Below are 17,307 nucleotides of genomic sequence, written 5' to 3'. Positions count from 1 at the left end.
TCTAGTGGTAAATCAAATGATGGATTTCTTAAATATTAATTTACTTACACTTCATCTGGGAATTAAATTCCAAGACAAAAGGAAAAACCTGCAGGAAGTAAAACTGTAAAGTGTTTCTCATCACTGCAAAATCACTCTAAGAATAGAATTCTAACCATGTAATGGTGTCACTCCTTCAGTAAGCCAATCAGCTGGTGACGCCAGAGACGTTTTGTCACTGGCGTCACCAGTCTGACTGTGGCATGGTGATGGCATCAGCAAACTGATGAGTCTAGACCAGCTAGTAAAAAACCTTACACACATTTCACAGCTTACTGCAGACTAAACTCCAGGTGTTGCTATTAAACTCAAAGAGCTATCATGAGAATTATTTTAGGTCCTGCATGTTGTCAGCTAAGATCCACTCACCATTTGAAATTTAATACCAAAATCCAAATGACTTTCATCTGGAAAATGCAGAAAAGAATTATGGTAACAATGAGATCCACATACTTTCATTGTTTGAGGCATTGCTGAGAGGAGAGGGGACAGGCGAACACTCTATCTGATAATAATAATGTCAATCAAAATGATACAGGCCCAAGACTAAGAGCTAGGCCTCTGAAGCCGACTCTACAAGTACCTTGACAACCTGAGCTGAGAGGATTATCCTCATAATCTCCACCACTATCAGTCTAAATCTGGGACTGGACCCGTTTGTGGTTACACCAGTAAATCTGAGTCCTCTTGTGAGGCGATGTGAGGACTTGTGCAGTATTCACTTACAGCCACTGTCCACTTTATTAAATACACCAATTCAACTGCTTCTTAATGCAAATATCTAAACAGCCTGTCAAATAGCAGCAACTCAATGCATTTTTGTAGACATGGTCACGAAAACTTGCTGAAGTTCAAACTGAACATCAGAATGAGGAAGAAACGTGATTAAAGTGACTTTAAACCTAACATGATTGTTGGTGATCTTCTGGGATCTTCCCACACAACCATTTACAGAGAACGTTCTGAAAAAGAGAAAATATCCAGTGAGCGACAGTTCTCTGGGTGAAAATACCTTGTTGGTACCAGAGATGCACGGCGAGAGTTTAACCTCCTAGGATGGTTTTGTCAAACACTATAAAGTCACAATAGCAAAGAAAGCCATGAAAGAGTTCAGGTTTTAGGAGGTTAAGGTGATAGAATGGGAGCAATAACTCAAACAACCACTCAATACAAAGAAGGTAAGCAAAAGGGCAGCTCTGAACAGATAACATATCAAACCGTGGAGCAGACGGGATATAGCAGCAGAAAAGGACAACGTTTGCCACTACTGTCAGGTAAACACAAGAACCTGAGGCCAAAATTCGTACATGATAACAACCAGAAGACTCTCTCTTTGGATGATCTTTGGATGGATGCTATGTAAATTTATTAAGAAAATGAAATTATAGCAAATTAAGTCAATGCACAATTACAGGCTTTAAAAAATACCCCCTTTAGTGAAAACCATTACTTTCTTTGTAGGTCCACGTGTTTATCTAATGCAGTGGTTCTCAATTGTGGTGTAGTACACACTTTTCATCAGTGAATGGAGAAAAGAGTGAGTTTGGGATTGTAAACACCTTTTTCCTAGCTTCTTGAAGTTAGACATGCTATGAAAAGTTTGAGCACTGCTGATGTGATGTGTGTGCCATGCCACTTCTCGGCAAAATATCCTGCAGTGCAACAAATCAACCACAAGAGGACATCTCTGCCTCTAAAAAAAGGAGCGAGACATTTGGGGGAAAACCTAACAATTCGTATACTGATCTGCTTTGAATGCATTTACTACTAAAATTAACCTGCCTCATAAAGTTGTGGAAGGTCCATTAATGGCAGACTTCAGGATTCGGTTTTAGCTCATATCCTCGCACTAAGATTTGGCCGTGAAAGAGTTAAGGATGGAGTGATGTGTGCTGCTGGCTGGTGGGTGAGAAATCAAATACTTTCTCAGCAACAAGAGCACAGCATGACTTAGATGTTTCTGAGAGACCTTGAGCACAGTTTCAACTCACTTCAGACACAGCAGAGCCTGAAGAGGTGAGTGGACTTATTTGACATACTAGTCTAGTAGCTGAGATGGCCACCATCATAAAGACTGAAAGGCAAAAATCACTTTAATTTTTCCTGCTAGGTCTTCACGTTTGTATCCATTTTTCTTCCCGTCATATAGATACAGATTAGTTCTATACAGATTTGTTACACTGTATGTGATCATTTGTCACTCGTAACAAGTTTATGTGTATCCATATCTAAACCACTGCTGCATAAAAAGAACACAGACTTACGGGAAAGTCTATCTGACAAGTGTTATAGAATTGCTGAAAGAAGAGCGGCTTGATATTAGTAGTTGAGTGCTTTGTTTTTTATCTGTACTGTTTTCCAGACCCTGGCCACTGAGAGAGATGAGAAGAGAAGACACACCTCTTTTAAAACAGCACTCAAATCGCGGCTTAGGGAAGAGTGAGTCCTTTTCTTTCCCCCCCACCCCTCGCTCATGTCTATCTTTCTGCAATGTGGTTAATGGCTTTCTCTTGTGTCATTGACCTCTCTGTCAGATGTGGCGTTGACAAAGAACCAATTTGGGGGCTCAGCCAGCCACAGCAGTGAGGTGTCTGAGAAACATTTAAAAAAAAAAAAAAAAAAAAGGACCGATAAAGACAGCAGAACATAGCGAGCTGAATCTGAGATAGGTGTGCGAGTGCTCAGTTAACGGCCTCATGAAACCTCCTAGGGGTCTTACACAAGTAGTAGGAGATGATACATGTTTCCACATTATAGTGCTTTTAAATCAGACTCACAAATACGAGGGTGCACAAACCCACATTAGCACAGTCCAGTGCGAGAACCATTACAATACTCTTCACATTAGCGTCTAATAATGCTGTCTGCAGACCAACACCACTCTCGGACATTTGATCCAGTGTTTCCAGACACACGATCTGAAAGGTTCTTATGATCTAGAACAAAATGTTTTCCTGCGCTGAGGAGTCACAGATAGATTGCAAACATTTGTAATTTAAGCGACAGATTGATCACAGTGCAGCGGTACAGTGGAAGTTAGCTGCAGGCATATTCATAGTAATTTGCTAAATATCTTAAAATTATAAATACAATTAGTTTTTATTAATGTAAGGAAACAAACATCAATCTACTTTAAAAGATAAAACAATGAATCAGTAAAGCCTCCATTAAAAATTTAAATATGCAGTGGTGTAGTATATAATATAGACTCCTAATCATAATATGAATATATTACATGCATATGTATCTGTTGCTTTTTTATTTTAAAAACCTAGCAAACTGATATGATCATCATCTTTGCTTTGAACTCACAGTTCATACAGGGGATCAGGCTGACTACATAAGCCTCCCATAAGAGAAAATAACCCTGGATCAGGTAACTGTTTTATCAAATGACATCAACACAAATCGAGACAAGGGCACGCTGATGTTAGAATAAATAAATAATAAAGAAAAGACCCATTTAACCTCAAAAATCGTCTCAACAAACATATCTGTCATTCTGTCACGAGCTGTTCATTTATGGGTTTAATTGACAGAAAAACAAATTAATTAATAGAATATTGATGCTATTGTAGATATAAACAAACTGATACTTAACCAAAAATGTCTCAACCTCTTTACATAACCTTTGAGTTATGATCTTTTCAAATACTTTCATAACATTAGAAGTTAAAGTCACTAGCCTATAAACATTGTCTACCTGAGGACAAGGCTTTTCTGGTGCTCAGAAATTGTGCCACACCTGTTTTCAATTGCTGTTATTTAATAAACACGTGTGCAACAGCATCAGAATTGTATAATATGAAAATTATTTTAATGTACTGCCAAAAAGATCAGTCTGTCTATTGTTTTAATATCTACTGAGTAGTGACGGAGGATATTGACTCATGAAAATATGAAATATCAGGAGGGGTCCAGTTTTTTCCAGCACATTCATAAGACTGTGAATTAATGACTAAAAAGGACTCTGATGGTTATACAAGCAGGAGTCTCTTTTCCTCTCGCCATTTCCGTGTGTGCACACCGTACAGTAGGTGACACACAGCTGTGTGTTTGTATCAGAGAGCATGTGTTCCCAATGGACAGAAAGCAGAATAGAGAAAAAGAGCAGCAGGCTATGTCTAACTTTGGCTGAAACCCTCCCTTTGTTGACGGCCAGTTTTAACACATTCTCAGTACTAGTAGCACTGCCAACATGATGCCACAGGCTCCCTTAAATAGAAAGAGATGGTAGACTCCTAAACTGCAGACAGCATCTCTTAAGGTATCACTGAATCTGCGCATACCTTCTTTAGAATCCAACTTGAGATGACGACACGTTCAGATAAGGCTATGAGTGACACTGAAGGTAAGCGCAACAGGTTAAATGGTTGTGAGGTTGCTATGGTGTAAGCTTCTTCTTCTGGCTGCTCTGTTTATGGGTCACTACAGCAGATCATGTGTCACACCAACCCTCTGCATGTCCTTCTTCACTACATCCTCAATCTTGTCTCTAACTTTGTCTCCAGACTGCTCGACCTGAGCTGTCCCTCCCACTGAAAAACATCTTACCATCTTAGCATCTTCTAAGTCTTCCACTTCCAGCTTCCACCTGCTGTCCTTTTGTTAATGCCACTGTGTCCAAACCACATCATAGCAGCTCTCACTATCTATAGAAGGCATAGGTGTAACAATTCTCCAAAACCACACGCCATTTTTTTATTCTCCCCACAGCCGTGATTGCATGATCATGATTGGATCATACAGCTTTTACCAGAACAGAGTGCTGTAGGCTTCAGCAGCTCCAAATGGGTGTCAGTGTATAGGACCACAGCAGCTTTGAATAAGAAAGTTAACTTAAGGAAATCATAAGAAAGAGAAACAGGAACCTGAAAGGAATCCAAATTGATTAAAATAGCAAGTAAAAGTTTAAAAGGGGAAGAATCCAAAAATCCAGTTGAAAGTGGTTGAAATATTTTTTAAAAAAGAAAAAAAAAGCCTACATCTCTTGTTAAATAAAAGTAAACAGTTCAAATTTTGTTAAACAATGAGTAGATGTTGGTATTATTACCCAAAGGTTAGGATTAAATGTACTTATTATAATGGATATTTGGTGTGCTAGACTAAACATAATAGCCAAATAGTAAGCAGGCCAGCCTTGTGCTTTAGAACAGGTGGTTCTAAAAATTATTTTCAGGGTTTTGTGCAGGTTAACATGTCCAGGTTTCAGCAGTAGATTTATTTCTGATTGGATGCCCCATTCATCAGTCACCACATTCTAAATATCATTACTACATATTAGACCATTCATTTTGTCTTTATTAAGTACACTTTAGTATAAAAGACTCATCTTACGGTATTTACTGTTTAAGTTATTTCTGCTATAAATATTCAGTTTTCACTTTGAGAAAAATAAGAAATGGCTGTGAGTCAAAAAAAAGAAAAGTGATTCTTGACTTATTGACCTATAATCTGGCAAACATATCTCTCGTGAATGATAACAAGTCATTCTGAGAACATTTTTGTCACAGGGTAGAAGCTGCAATCAATGTTTAACAAAGCAATATATTTTTATTTATTTATCCAGATTAAGTCTCATTGGGAATAAAAATATCTTTTTCAAGAGAGATCTACAGAAGATGACACCAGAAGTCGCAATAAATAAATAAATAAATAAATCTGAATATAATGTAAGACGCAGAGTTGGTAGAATAACGTTCTAAATCATGGCGACTGAATTCTATTCATCAACATAAAAAAGTCTATGGGGGCAAAACGCATTCAAACATCGCCAGTCATTTTTTGGCAGACATGTTATAATGCAAATGATAGAATTACAGAATTGGCCTGCACGGATGCTTTTCTAATCCGTGTTCTTTTATCTGAAATGACAGCAGCGTCAAACGCGTCAAATGACAAACAGACATGAGAGCAGACTAGGAACAAATATGAAGGACATTCACGCATTTTTGCATCTGAGTGTGTAAATCCCACTGAAGTGAAAGCTACTGAGCCCAAAACAACACAAGAAACAAACAAAAAACTTAAGCAGTGCTGTTAGTAAAATGCGGCTCAACAGATTTAATCTATAGAAGACATTTATCCAGTAAATAATCTGTCGCAGATAGATCATACAGACAGACGATTTTAAACCGAAACTATGGACCAGTCTGTGTGTTCAGCATGAGCTCCCGCGGTGACCTAGAGAGCCCCCTTTACTCCGAGTTCAAGCTCGACTTACCTCGTTAACCCATCGACCTTTCAGGTGTTCTGGGAATCCATCCTACCCGTTGTTTTATGCGCATGCGCACAACACAAAATTCAGTGGCAAATTGTCCTACCTTTGTAATATTAGCTAGAAAAATACTTTGACCGGTAAAATTAACTGCCAAACCAACCTACCTTTGTGAATGTCACCTACAAGCATACTTAAACTGCTAAAATTTTGTGGCAAATCATCCTACTTTTGTTAATCTGAGCTAGAAGCTTACTTTAACAGCTAAAATTCAGTGGCAAATAATCCTACCTTTGTTAATAACAGCTACACACATACTCTGACGGGTAAAATTAAGTGCCAAACCATGCTACCTTTGTGAATGTTACCTACAAGCATACTTTAACGGGTAAAATGAAGTGGCAAACCATCCTGGCTGTATGCATATGAGCTACAAGCATACTCTAATGGGCAAAGTTAAGTGGCAAACCGTCATACCTACTTAAATTTGTGCTGGAATTACTCTGTGACAGCAGAAATGTGCATAAACTACTTACGGTAGGACGTTTTGCCTAAGTAGGATGGTTTGTCAGAACACCGGTAAACCCTGGCACAGACTTTCCTCAAAAGCCACCTCGCAGACCCGCCCCCTCTTTTGTCAGTCATGCGGTGCAGATGGCGTGCATAGGTGAACGGTCAGGTAAGGAGAGTAAGAGTGCAGAATTGGTCAGATTTAATTTGATCTCCTATCAGAATGTAATGTCGTGTAAGGCGATGGACATGCAGACGCTATTAAAAAGGATGTAGGCCAGCTTGAGGCCGGCCTGAGGTCAGGTTTAGGTTGAACTTTGGTGCTAACGTTGTTGTTGGTGTGGTTTGAAGGCAGCATTCATGGCTGTTTCAGCAGCTGCTGTCTATAAAAGCATTCCTTTGATGCCTTTGATGTAGTCTCTCTCTTCACTTGCATACCCACCACGGAGGCCGTGGAGACTGTCAGAAAATGACTACAAGAAGACAGCTCCTTGGAGGACAGGACCAATTTCACACCCGATCAGATTTGCACACTGTTAGACCTCTGCCTCACCACTACATATTTCAAATACAACGAAGGCTTTTACAGACAAAAACATGGCTGTGCCATGGGCTCCCCCGTGTCACCGATTGTAGCCAACCTTTACATGGAGGAAGTGGAAAGGAAGGCTCTTGGCTCTTTCAAAGGAAGAGTACCCAGCCACTGGTACAGATATGTGGACGACACCTGGGTCAAAATCAAGACACAAGAAGTGGAATCCTTCACTGCGCACATTAACGCTGTGGATAAAAACATCAAGTTCACCAGGGAAGACACAAAGGACAACTGTTTGCCTTTCCTGGACTGCGCTGTGCACATTGAAGAGAACGGCAAACTCAACATCGAAGTTTACCGGAAGCCCACACACACGGACCAGTACCTCCTCTTTGACTCCCATCACCCTCTGGAACACAAACTTGGAGTAATTAGGACCCTACACCACCGGGCAGAACATGTTCCCTCTAAGCCTGAAGGAAAAAAGAAGGAACACACACATGTAAAGGAAGCACTCAAAACGTGCAGCTATCCTAAATGGGCGTTCTTAAAGTCAGCAAAGAGGCACAGAAAAGAAGACCAGACACCAGCGAGGGAGGATAAGAAGGACAGACGCAACAACATTGTCATCCCCTATGTAGCCGGTGTATCAGAAAAACTTAGGAGAGTTTTCTCCAAGCATGACATCCCGGTGCATTTCAGACCCAGCAGCACGCTCAGACAAAAACTGGTTCACCCGAAAGACAAAACGCCAAAACACAGACTTAACAATGTGGTGTATGCTGTACAGTGCAGCGAGGAATGCCCAGACCTCTACATTGGAGAGACCAAACAGCCACTTCACAAGCGCATGGCACAACACAGAAGAGCCACCTCCACAGGACAAGACTCAGCAGTCCATCTGCATCTTAAGGATAAAGGACACTCTTTCGAGGATGCCAATGTTCACATTTTGGACAGAGAGGACAGATGGTTTGAAAGAGGAGTGAAAGAAGCCATCTATGTCCACTGTGAGCGACCATCTTTGAACAGAGGCGGGGGTTTACGACACCAACTCTCTGCCATCTATAATCCAGTTTTGAGATCCCTTCCCAGACGCCTTAACGCCCACTCACATCCTGGGCCATCTGACCTCAGGAATTCGCATGATAAGGTGGGGCCAGGTTTCACAATGAACACACCCGAAACTCTGGCTGATTGGGACCCACACCCAGTTTCACACCTTGGCTCAGGCGATTAGAGGATCATCAGGGGGTCCTTTTGTCCCTCTGTGGGGGGATACTCCCACTAGGTTTATATCTGGGACTCTCCACCATTTGACCTTAGAACTGAAGAAGCTTCTCGGATGAGAGGTGAAACGTCTTCAAGTAACTTAAAGAAGTCCAGACGCTTTTCTTTGCAAGCTCCTTTGACTTCATCTTTATGTATATTTTATTTCATGTTCATTTAACTTGATTCATTTTAATATAATTATTACAAAGACTACACCGTAGGTCATTCCTCTATTTAACTCTGATATATGGGCGAGGGCAGTTTAGCACACTGAACATTAGGCTGTATTGCAAGCACAGGCCAGGTCCTGCTATTATTTGTGCAAAGTCTGCCAAATAATGCATATACTTAGTCTTGTCTTTCACACTTATGAGTTTTTTGTTTATTCCTTTTTATACACAAATATGTTGCCTTTAGTAGTTTTTGCTTACAGGTAGCCCTGAAAAAAGAAATCACTCAGAAATGAGGAATCCCAGTTTAACCCTCACTGCCCTTGGTTGTGAAGCACTGAACTACAGGTTTTTTTTTATGAAACAAAAGCATGGGTTTCATCTAAATTATTTAGGTGTGTGTGGCAAGACAGGAAGTTTAATGATTCATGAACCCATCAGCCAAGTGGCTTTGAGTCTTTCTTTCCAAAGTGTTGTTGTAGAGCCATAAAGGCCCACGGTGATGGTGATGCATTCAGGATACTGTGTGTCCTGATTGATGAGCTTCCTGGAAACACCCTGGCAGAACAGAAGCAGTCTCAGATTACAATGTACCACGCAGTCTTTCTCTGTTGTTTCACCACTCCAATGATAATCAAGACACTGTCCGTTAGGTCAGGTTTTTGGTTTGATATACTGTAAACAGATTGCATGTATATACTGTAAACAGATTGCGTGTATATACTGTAGTTAAAATAAGGGATTTTTTTTCAGTTGTAGTTTGATGAGAGCTAAAAGAGAATCACTGCTACTCAAAAGAGGAGACAAAAAAGAGGAGTTTACTTTAACAGAAGACTTGCATTCCTTTCATATCTGGTTAATGTTGTTGAACTAACTTAACTAATGGAAGTTATTCGAAATTCTTTCAACATATGTCTGGTGGGGATTTAATGAATATTATGCAGGTCTGTTCATTATTTATATCAAAGTATAGTACACACAATAGTGTAGTTTATTTTTATGTAACTTGTAACTTTACAAGTCTTCAGGTCGACCCACTCTGATTTGCCTAGAGGTGCGTGTGTGCGTGTGTCTGTGCGTGTCCCATTTTTGAGTGCACACTAATTAAAAAAGAAAAACTTCACATTGCAAAAAATAACTGGTGTTAATTTCTGTAAATAGCTTATGTGAGTTCTTAATATAAACAATTGTATTTCTCAAAAAAGAACAAAGAATGCTCTTTAATTTGAAATTCTTGGTTACAAAAGTGAAGAAAATGTCATTTTCATTCAACTTTGAGAGGCAGTTGTACCGTAAAAAGCCTCAGTACGTTATCTAATCTGAATTGAACAAAGTTCACGAGTTTCCAGATGTTATTCTAAATATAACTGAGAAAGTGTTTTTACATATATGCATATTTTTCAATTTCAATATTTTTAGGCAAATTACAGGTGGTTGAGCAGAAAATGTGAAAATTTGATGATTTAATATTAATGTTACTGCAATTAACAATGATATTAAACAGTACTGCATTACACTGACTGCATTCCTTTATATAAGAAGTGTTTAAAACATCGTGCATGACATGAACTTTAGCTTTTAACATTTTAACAAACAGTTCACTCAGAACTCTCTAGGTGGTGATGCTGTCCAATAGTTGGATAATGAAACAGAATAGAATAGAAACATCCTTCATTGTCCCTTATTGGGGAAATTTGGGTGTTCCAGCAGCAAAGTGACAGGCAGATGGAGCACGCAGATTCAAAAAACAATTTGCAACATAATGAAAAAAATACAGTACAGTTAGTAAGTTATTAAAAATTTAAAAAATTATTAAAAACAGAAAAAGGAAAAACTGTGCAAATAAGAGCAGGGATATTAACGGCTATAATGTAACTATAATATAAACAACTTATTGCGTTTGTTGGGCGCAGTGATAGTTATAAAGTCTACCAGCTGCGGCGAGAGAGGACCTGCGATAATGAATGCCCTGTCCCCAAACACGTGCACAGGTAGATTTCCCTGTTTACAAAACACCACACAGTAGTCAGAGCATTTAACGTCCTGACAAGTACTGCAGACCTCCTTTGCACTCTACAGTCAGAGACTTCAGACGCCGGCCATTTTACTGTGGCTTCTGGTCTCTTGCAGACATGCCTCGTCAATTTCTAAAGGTGAATCTGAGTGAGGTGGAGGAGGAGACGCAGCTGCTTGCAGAGAAAGTATATGCATCGGCATTAAAAGAAGAAGAAACCAAAAATGCCTTGTCGATGTTCACGATGCCTGAGGACTGCCCAATTGGCCTCCAGCAAGCCAAAGACCACGAACTGCTTAAGGAGCTGGCAGAGCAGCAGTCAGAGGAGACTCTTAAGAGGTAAGTCCTGCTTGGACTCTGAACCGTAGATCAGTCTGTTCATGCAAGCAAAATTATCCTAGTATAAAAAACAAAACAAAAATCCCTTTTATAAGACGTATATTTTCAGTTTTGCTTATTATTTATGTGGTGTTAAATATACGTGAGCCAAGACTTAAAGTTTTCAGTCTGCTCCTTTTGATTTTTCTTTTGTGGTCTTGATTCTGTATGATGTAATATAGTCTCCTTAGGCACACAGCTCTGACTGTGAGCACTGAAGCCACACCCACCTGTTATTTAAATCTTTTGTTTTTAATAAAGTTGGAAGGTGGGGGTAAAGGGGGATGAACTAAAACAGATTGTGCAAAGTTCAAACTGTAAATAATGCAAAGCGGCTCTGTGGAGTCTAATGATATAAATGTGAAGTTAAAACTGAGCATAATAGGCCCCTTTTAATAGTCATATTACCATGATTTTAGGTGAAGACTCGTTCATTTAAGTGAGCTTTGCACCAAATGCTAATCAAGTTGCTGACTTTTCAGGAGGAACAGCCTGAGGATGATTCGTTCCAAGTCACTTTGCCTACAAGTCCCAGCCAATGCAGATTGGGCACGCCTAGTGACACCATTCATGTCCCCCAGTTCCACCAGCTCATCTGTGCAAGAAAACTGCCCTGATTATCAGAGGGTTACTATTAGTGGAGATTACTGTGCTGGTGTAAGTACTCTCGTTGAAAGTCCCAACTGGTGTAGTTACATACATATACATCCCATACGTAATATTTTGAATTTGAATATTAAATGGTAAAAAAAAATGTGAAATGACAATATCTTCAAATTGAATGTAGCATGATTTAAGTGTGCAGTATCCAAAAAATCGAATTATTGGAAGTAGAGACAACTGCATGTCTTCCTGCCACCCTCTGAAGGAATTAATTCAAAATCTTAAAAGTGCAAAACTGTCTACATTTCGAAGTATAAAAGATGAATTTAGATGCCAGTCAAAGCATTGTTGCTTCAAAGTCTAGCAGCCAGTCACTGCACAGTGTCCCTCCATGATCCAGTGTAGCCTTCACTATTACTACTATTGGATTAGACTTGAATTTATGTTTAATGCTCATCCTCCTCTCAGATCACACTGGACGACTATGATCAGGCCGCCAAAAATCTGTTTAAAGCTCTGCTTCTTCGAGAGAAATACTCAAAGCTAGCCTATCACAGATTCTGCAGAACGACGAGCAAGTTCCTACGAAGTGCTCAGAACACGACCTGGAACGAAGAAGATGAGGTCCTTCCAGGTATGATGTACGAAGCTGGGCTGTATGTATAACAACATTTAAAAACATGCTTTGTTCTAATGTATATGAAAGTAATGGAAAAACCTTTGCGACCACCAGACATGTGCCCATGTCCAGAAGCTGGGGAGGATCCCTACTGCATGGACAACATCCCCAAGAATCTAAATTATAAACTGAAGATGAAGGATGGGATAGTTTATGTGTATGATAATGAAGAGGCTTTCAAACAAAACCAGCCTCATGACCTTCCTTACCCAGACTTGGAGACCTTTGCTGTAGAGCTGAGTCATGTGCTTGCCATGACTGCAGATGGACCCACGTAAGTTTCCAAAACAATTATGCAGACATGCTGGTTGAAAAACCGGTTATCATCCATTCTGCACTTTTTAGAGAATGAACTGAGTGTCACTTTTAATTTTCAGGAAAACCTACTGTCATAGGAGACTAAATTTCTTGAGTTCAAAATTCAACCTCCATGAGATGCTCAATGAGATGGCTGAGCTCAAGGAATTAAAACGTGTGCCTCACAGAGATTTCTACAATGTTAGAAAGGTTAGTATTCCATCTCTGGGAAGTGAGGCAACCATTAAATCTGACTGAACTTTAAAGTGAGTGTAGATACCAAAGCATGCTCTGCAAACTACCCAGATTAACCTGCACTTGTTTAAAGTGTCCAGCGTTTAATAACACAAAAGCTGTTATCATTTAATTGGTTGGCAAAAAGCACTTTGAAGAACTTCTGAATGCGACCGCAATGTCGTTTGTAGAGGAGGCAGAGCCTGAAGCCTCAGGGGAAGCTTCACCAATTACACTAACTGTGCTCCAGTTATCCCCAGGAAAGTGTATTCCAGGGTGCTAGAGGGGAGGATTGTTGAACACTGGATTCAGAAGGAGCAATGCTGACTTTGAAATCAGGGAGATTGTGGGAACTTGACCAGCCAGTCTTTTATGGACTTGGAGAGACTTACCACCGGGTCAATTGGGCATATCTTTAAGGGTAGTGAAGGTATGGTGTTCCAGGGCCATCCAATCCTTGTTTATCCAAAGTAAGAGCTGGTTCTGCATCTTTGGCACAAAGTGAAGCACATTTTCAGTGCTGCTGCTCCTTTTGTCACAACAGAGCATCACCTCCACTCTGAGATCCATCTGGAAAGGAAAAGCTAGTTGAGGTGGTTCAGACATCTGTTTTAGTTGCCTCTTGGATGGCTGGACCTGAATGCCTTCTGAGCATGCACAACTGGGAGGGGTTAAATATAGGATATTAGTGCATGCAGACTGAATAATACTGTTTCTTTCTTGCAGGTGGACACGCACATTCATGCAGCTGCATGCATGTCTCAGAAACATCTGCTCACCTTCATCCAGAAGACGTATCAGACTGATGCAGAATGTGTAGTTTTAGAAAAGGGTGGACAAAGAATGACACTCAAAGAGGTTTTCCAGCACCTCAACAAGGACCCCTATGACCTTACTGTGGACTCTCTCGACGTACATGCTGTAAGAAATATTGTCTATTCTTTTGAATTCAAATATTCCATTAACACAATATATTTAAGAATTTCAGATTTTGTCTTTCTGCTGCTTGCATCGTTCTGGGATTATTACATTTACAGGGGAGACAAACCTTCCACCGCTTTGATAAGTTCAATGCGAAGTATAACCCAGTGGGAGCCAGTGAGCTTCGCGAAATCTTCCTGAAAACTGACAATGTTGTTAATGGAGAGTATTTTGCTTGCATCATAAAGGTACTATCATCATGTGTAGCATGTCATCAATTTCAAGACGGAGTGATGCAAAGAAAACTTGATGCACTCTTCCTCTCACCATTTTTTATTTTTTTTATTTTTTATTTTTTATAGGAAGTGGCCCGTGGCCTGGAGGAGAGCAAGTATCAGCATGTAGAGCCACGCCTGTCCATCTACGGAAGGTCTCCTGACGAGTGGTACAGTCTGTCCAAGTGGTTTATTGACCACAAATTATACTCTCCAAACATGAGGTGGATGATTCAAGTGCCCAGAATATAGTAAGTGCTTCATGCTTAAAATGCAGGCTTTTAATGTAAATGCATTTTGTGAAATCTAAAATATACTTTTATGTTACAGTGATATTTTCAAGCTAAAGAAGCTGATACCCAATTTTGCCAAGATGCTGGAGAACATATTCCTTCCTTTGTTTGAGGCCACAGTCAACCCACAGAAGCACAAAGAACTTCACATTTTCCTCAAATATGTAAGATTTGTTGTACCAAAACAGATCTCAGCAAATATTATGAGGATCAGTTTTGCACAAAAAGATGTACTTCATGTCTTCAAATGATGCATTTATGTGCAGTATAAAAATAGTTGGGTGATATAGCAGACTATACTGTAGTGGTAAGCAGATGCACCCATTAGGGCAATGAAAATATAATGACGCATCAATATGAAAACATGTCTTTATAATATAAACTGGCTTCATAAAATGTAAAATTGTTCAGAAATACACTGTATGAGCAAAGGTATTGTGTTCCACTACTTAATATTGAAGTACAGGTGTTTTTAGTCCCATTGCCACAGGTGTATAAGCTCCTGTGGGTGTAACCTGCAGGTGGCCCAGTACGTCTGTCCATATATTGCACAATATAAAAATAACTGACTGTTGATTGGGAACGTTTGTGGAAACAAATGACTAATAACCATTTAATATTAATACCTGCCGGGCTTCATTAAAAAATCCCAGCAGAAAATGACTGTTTTTGTGGATGCAGGTGTCTGGCTTTGACAGCGTGGATGATGAGTCCAAACACAGCGATCACATGTTCTCCTTCAGGAGCCCAAAACCAGAACAGTGGACTTCAGTTGAAAATCCTCCATACAGCTACTACATCTTCCACATGTACGCAAACATCATAGTCCTCAACAACCTCAGAAAGTAAGTATCATTCCCCAGGTACGGTGAAGCATCAGAAGCAGGCTGATTGAATTTACTTGATGTCTGCTAAATGGGTGACTCAATATAAGTATATGAAACCCAAGGTAATTCAGAGTTCTGCACAGAAAGAGAGAAAAATGCAAAGACAGTTAAAACATGTCAACTATATGTGTATATCATGATATAAAGCTGTATTACTCTACCCTGTAATGATTAATCTTTAGATGGGGAAACACAGACAAGAAATTAAGGTTAAGATGAAGTTGCAGACATGCTTTAAGCCCCAATTTAAATGTTTTATCTCAGATGTTCAGAAAGGTTGTACCAGCAGTGAAGACCATAAAAAATAAAAGCTGATTCATTTTTTAATATTCTAATTTTGGAAACGCACAGAAGGCGTAAGAGGTATCTGCCCTGCCGAATAACTGACAACTCCTTTGTGTGACAATAAGAATACATCCTTTTTTCTTTCGTAAACACATAGATGAAGGAAGACTTGACATGGATGTAGGACATGTTAGACCCTGACCTAGCAGTGACAGTTTACTCTGTCACTTTGTATAACTGTCAGTGGAAGAGTGACTAATAAATTACAGCAAAGCCAGTTCTGAACTACTTGATGCTTAAAGCTGCTGGGAGAACATATCAATATATAGTTACAGCTGATCGGCACTCGGTGTGATGAAGATGATTAAATGCTGTTATGTGATGTTGCTTATTATACTCTTCTGCGTCCTGTATAGAGAGTGTGGACTAAACACCTTCCAGTTCCGTCCCCACTGTGGAGAAGCTGGATCACTCACTCATCTGGTCTCTGCCTTTCTCACTGCTGACAACATCTCACATGGACTCAACCTGAGGAAGGTACTCTCGACTGTCCCGAGTTATAAACCAGTAAACCAGAAAGAAGATTTCAAATTTTGAATTTCACAAAGCATTGCTTATGAACTGCACAATATCCCAAAGGTCACCGCTATAGTACGGACACCAACTCACTCAGCATTTAGATAAAACACACAATGACAGTGTGTACATTTGTGTGTTTTCCCATCTTTCACGTTCACGAGCAGCACCTCTGTCAAACTTCCTACAGAGCCCAGTGCTGCAGTACCTGTACTACCTAGCCCAGGTACCAATTGCAATGTCTCCACTCAGCAACAATGGCCTGTTCCTGGAATACTCCAAAAGCCCACTGAAAGACTTCCTGCACAAAGGTCTGTGTGTGTCCCTGTCCACAGATGATCCCATGCTGTTCCACTACACCAAGGTAGTGTTTTCAGGTCATCATTCAGTGATTCAAAATCATTGTTTGCCTAACTAATACAGTATTTGTTATTTTGATTCATTTCTGTAGTCTGAATAAAGCTTATCTGCTATTTGTGTATCCTCTGAGGAACCACTGATGGAGGAGTACGCCATAGCAGCTCAGCTGTGGAAGTTCAGCACCTGTGATGTGTGTGAAATAGCCAGGAACAGTGTGCTGCAGAGTGGGTTTTCTCACCAGGTGTGGTCACATCCTTCATTTGAAAAAAGACAACATAAATTCTGTCTTAGCAGGCATTGGTCAACTCACACAAGATCTAATCATCCTTTCTTCCTCCTATTGTTGTGATTACTTTTGCAAGGATAAGATGCACTTCCTGGGAGAGAACTATCTGAAAGATGGACCCGAAGGAAATGATATCCGTAAGACCAACGTCGCCCAGGTCCGGATGGCCTACAGACACGAAACGCTGTGCAATGAACTCAGCTTCATTGTTGATGCAGTGAAGGCTGAATCTATGAATTCCCACAGCGAGTAAAGAGGACCTCACATTTGACAGAATCGAAGCATGTTGCACTCTAAGATATCTACATTTACCTTTTTTTTTTTTTTTTTTTTTTTTGTAAAATGTGCCGCTGGCTGTGATGGAATAAAAACTTCAATAAAACTGAAACTAAAAGAGCAATACTTAACTAATTGCTAATTAATAGCAGATGGGTTTTCTAAAATTGAGTTGTAAGGGACGATGCTCAAGTATTCAA

The 17,307-nt window shown here is 39.9% G+C and overlaps 1 protein-coding gene across 1 annotated transcript; it reads left to right on the top strand.

The window, feature by feature from the left end:
• Window positions 1-10,821: 10,821 nt before the first annotated feature.
• Window positions 10,822-17,184, top strand: ampd3a (adenosine monophosphate deaminase 3a). Its single transcript, XM_084934409.1, has 14 exons — window positions 10,822-11,096; window positions 11,618-11,792; window positions 12,207-12,372; window positions 12,472-12,691; window positions 12,795-12,924; window positions 13,675-13,869; window positions 13,986-14,117; window positions 14,232-14,395; window positions 14,475-14,601; window positions 15,119-15,282; window positions 16,026-16,146; window positions 16,376-16,549; window positions 16,676-16,786; window positions 16,908-17,184. Exons 1-14 carry the CDS (start codon window positions 10,876-10,878, stop codon window positions 17,082-17,084), a joined length of 2,277 nt encoding a protein of 758 aa, XP_084790535.1. The 5' UTR covers window positions 10,822-10,875; the 3' UTR covers window positions 17,085-17,184.
• Window positions 17,185-17,307: the final 123 nt, after the last annotated feature.

Source organism: Perissodus microlepis, chromosome 1, assembly GCF_051167445.1.
Source record: "Perissodus microlepis isolate ML-2025 ecotype Zambia chromosome 1, ASM5116744v1, whole genome shotgun sequence".
Lineage (NCBI taxonomy): Eukaryota > Metazoa > Chordata > Actinopteri > Cichliformes > Cichlidae > Perissodus > Perissodus microlepis.
Note: the sequence above shows the minus strand (reverse complement) of the source record. Positions and strands in the feature narration are given on the sequence as shown.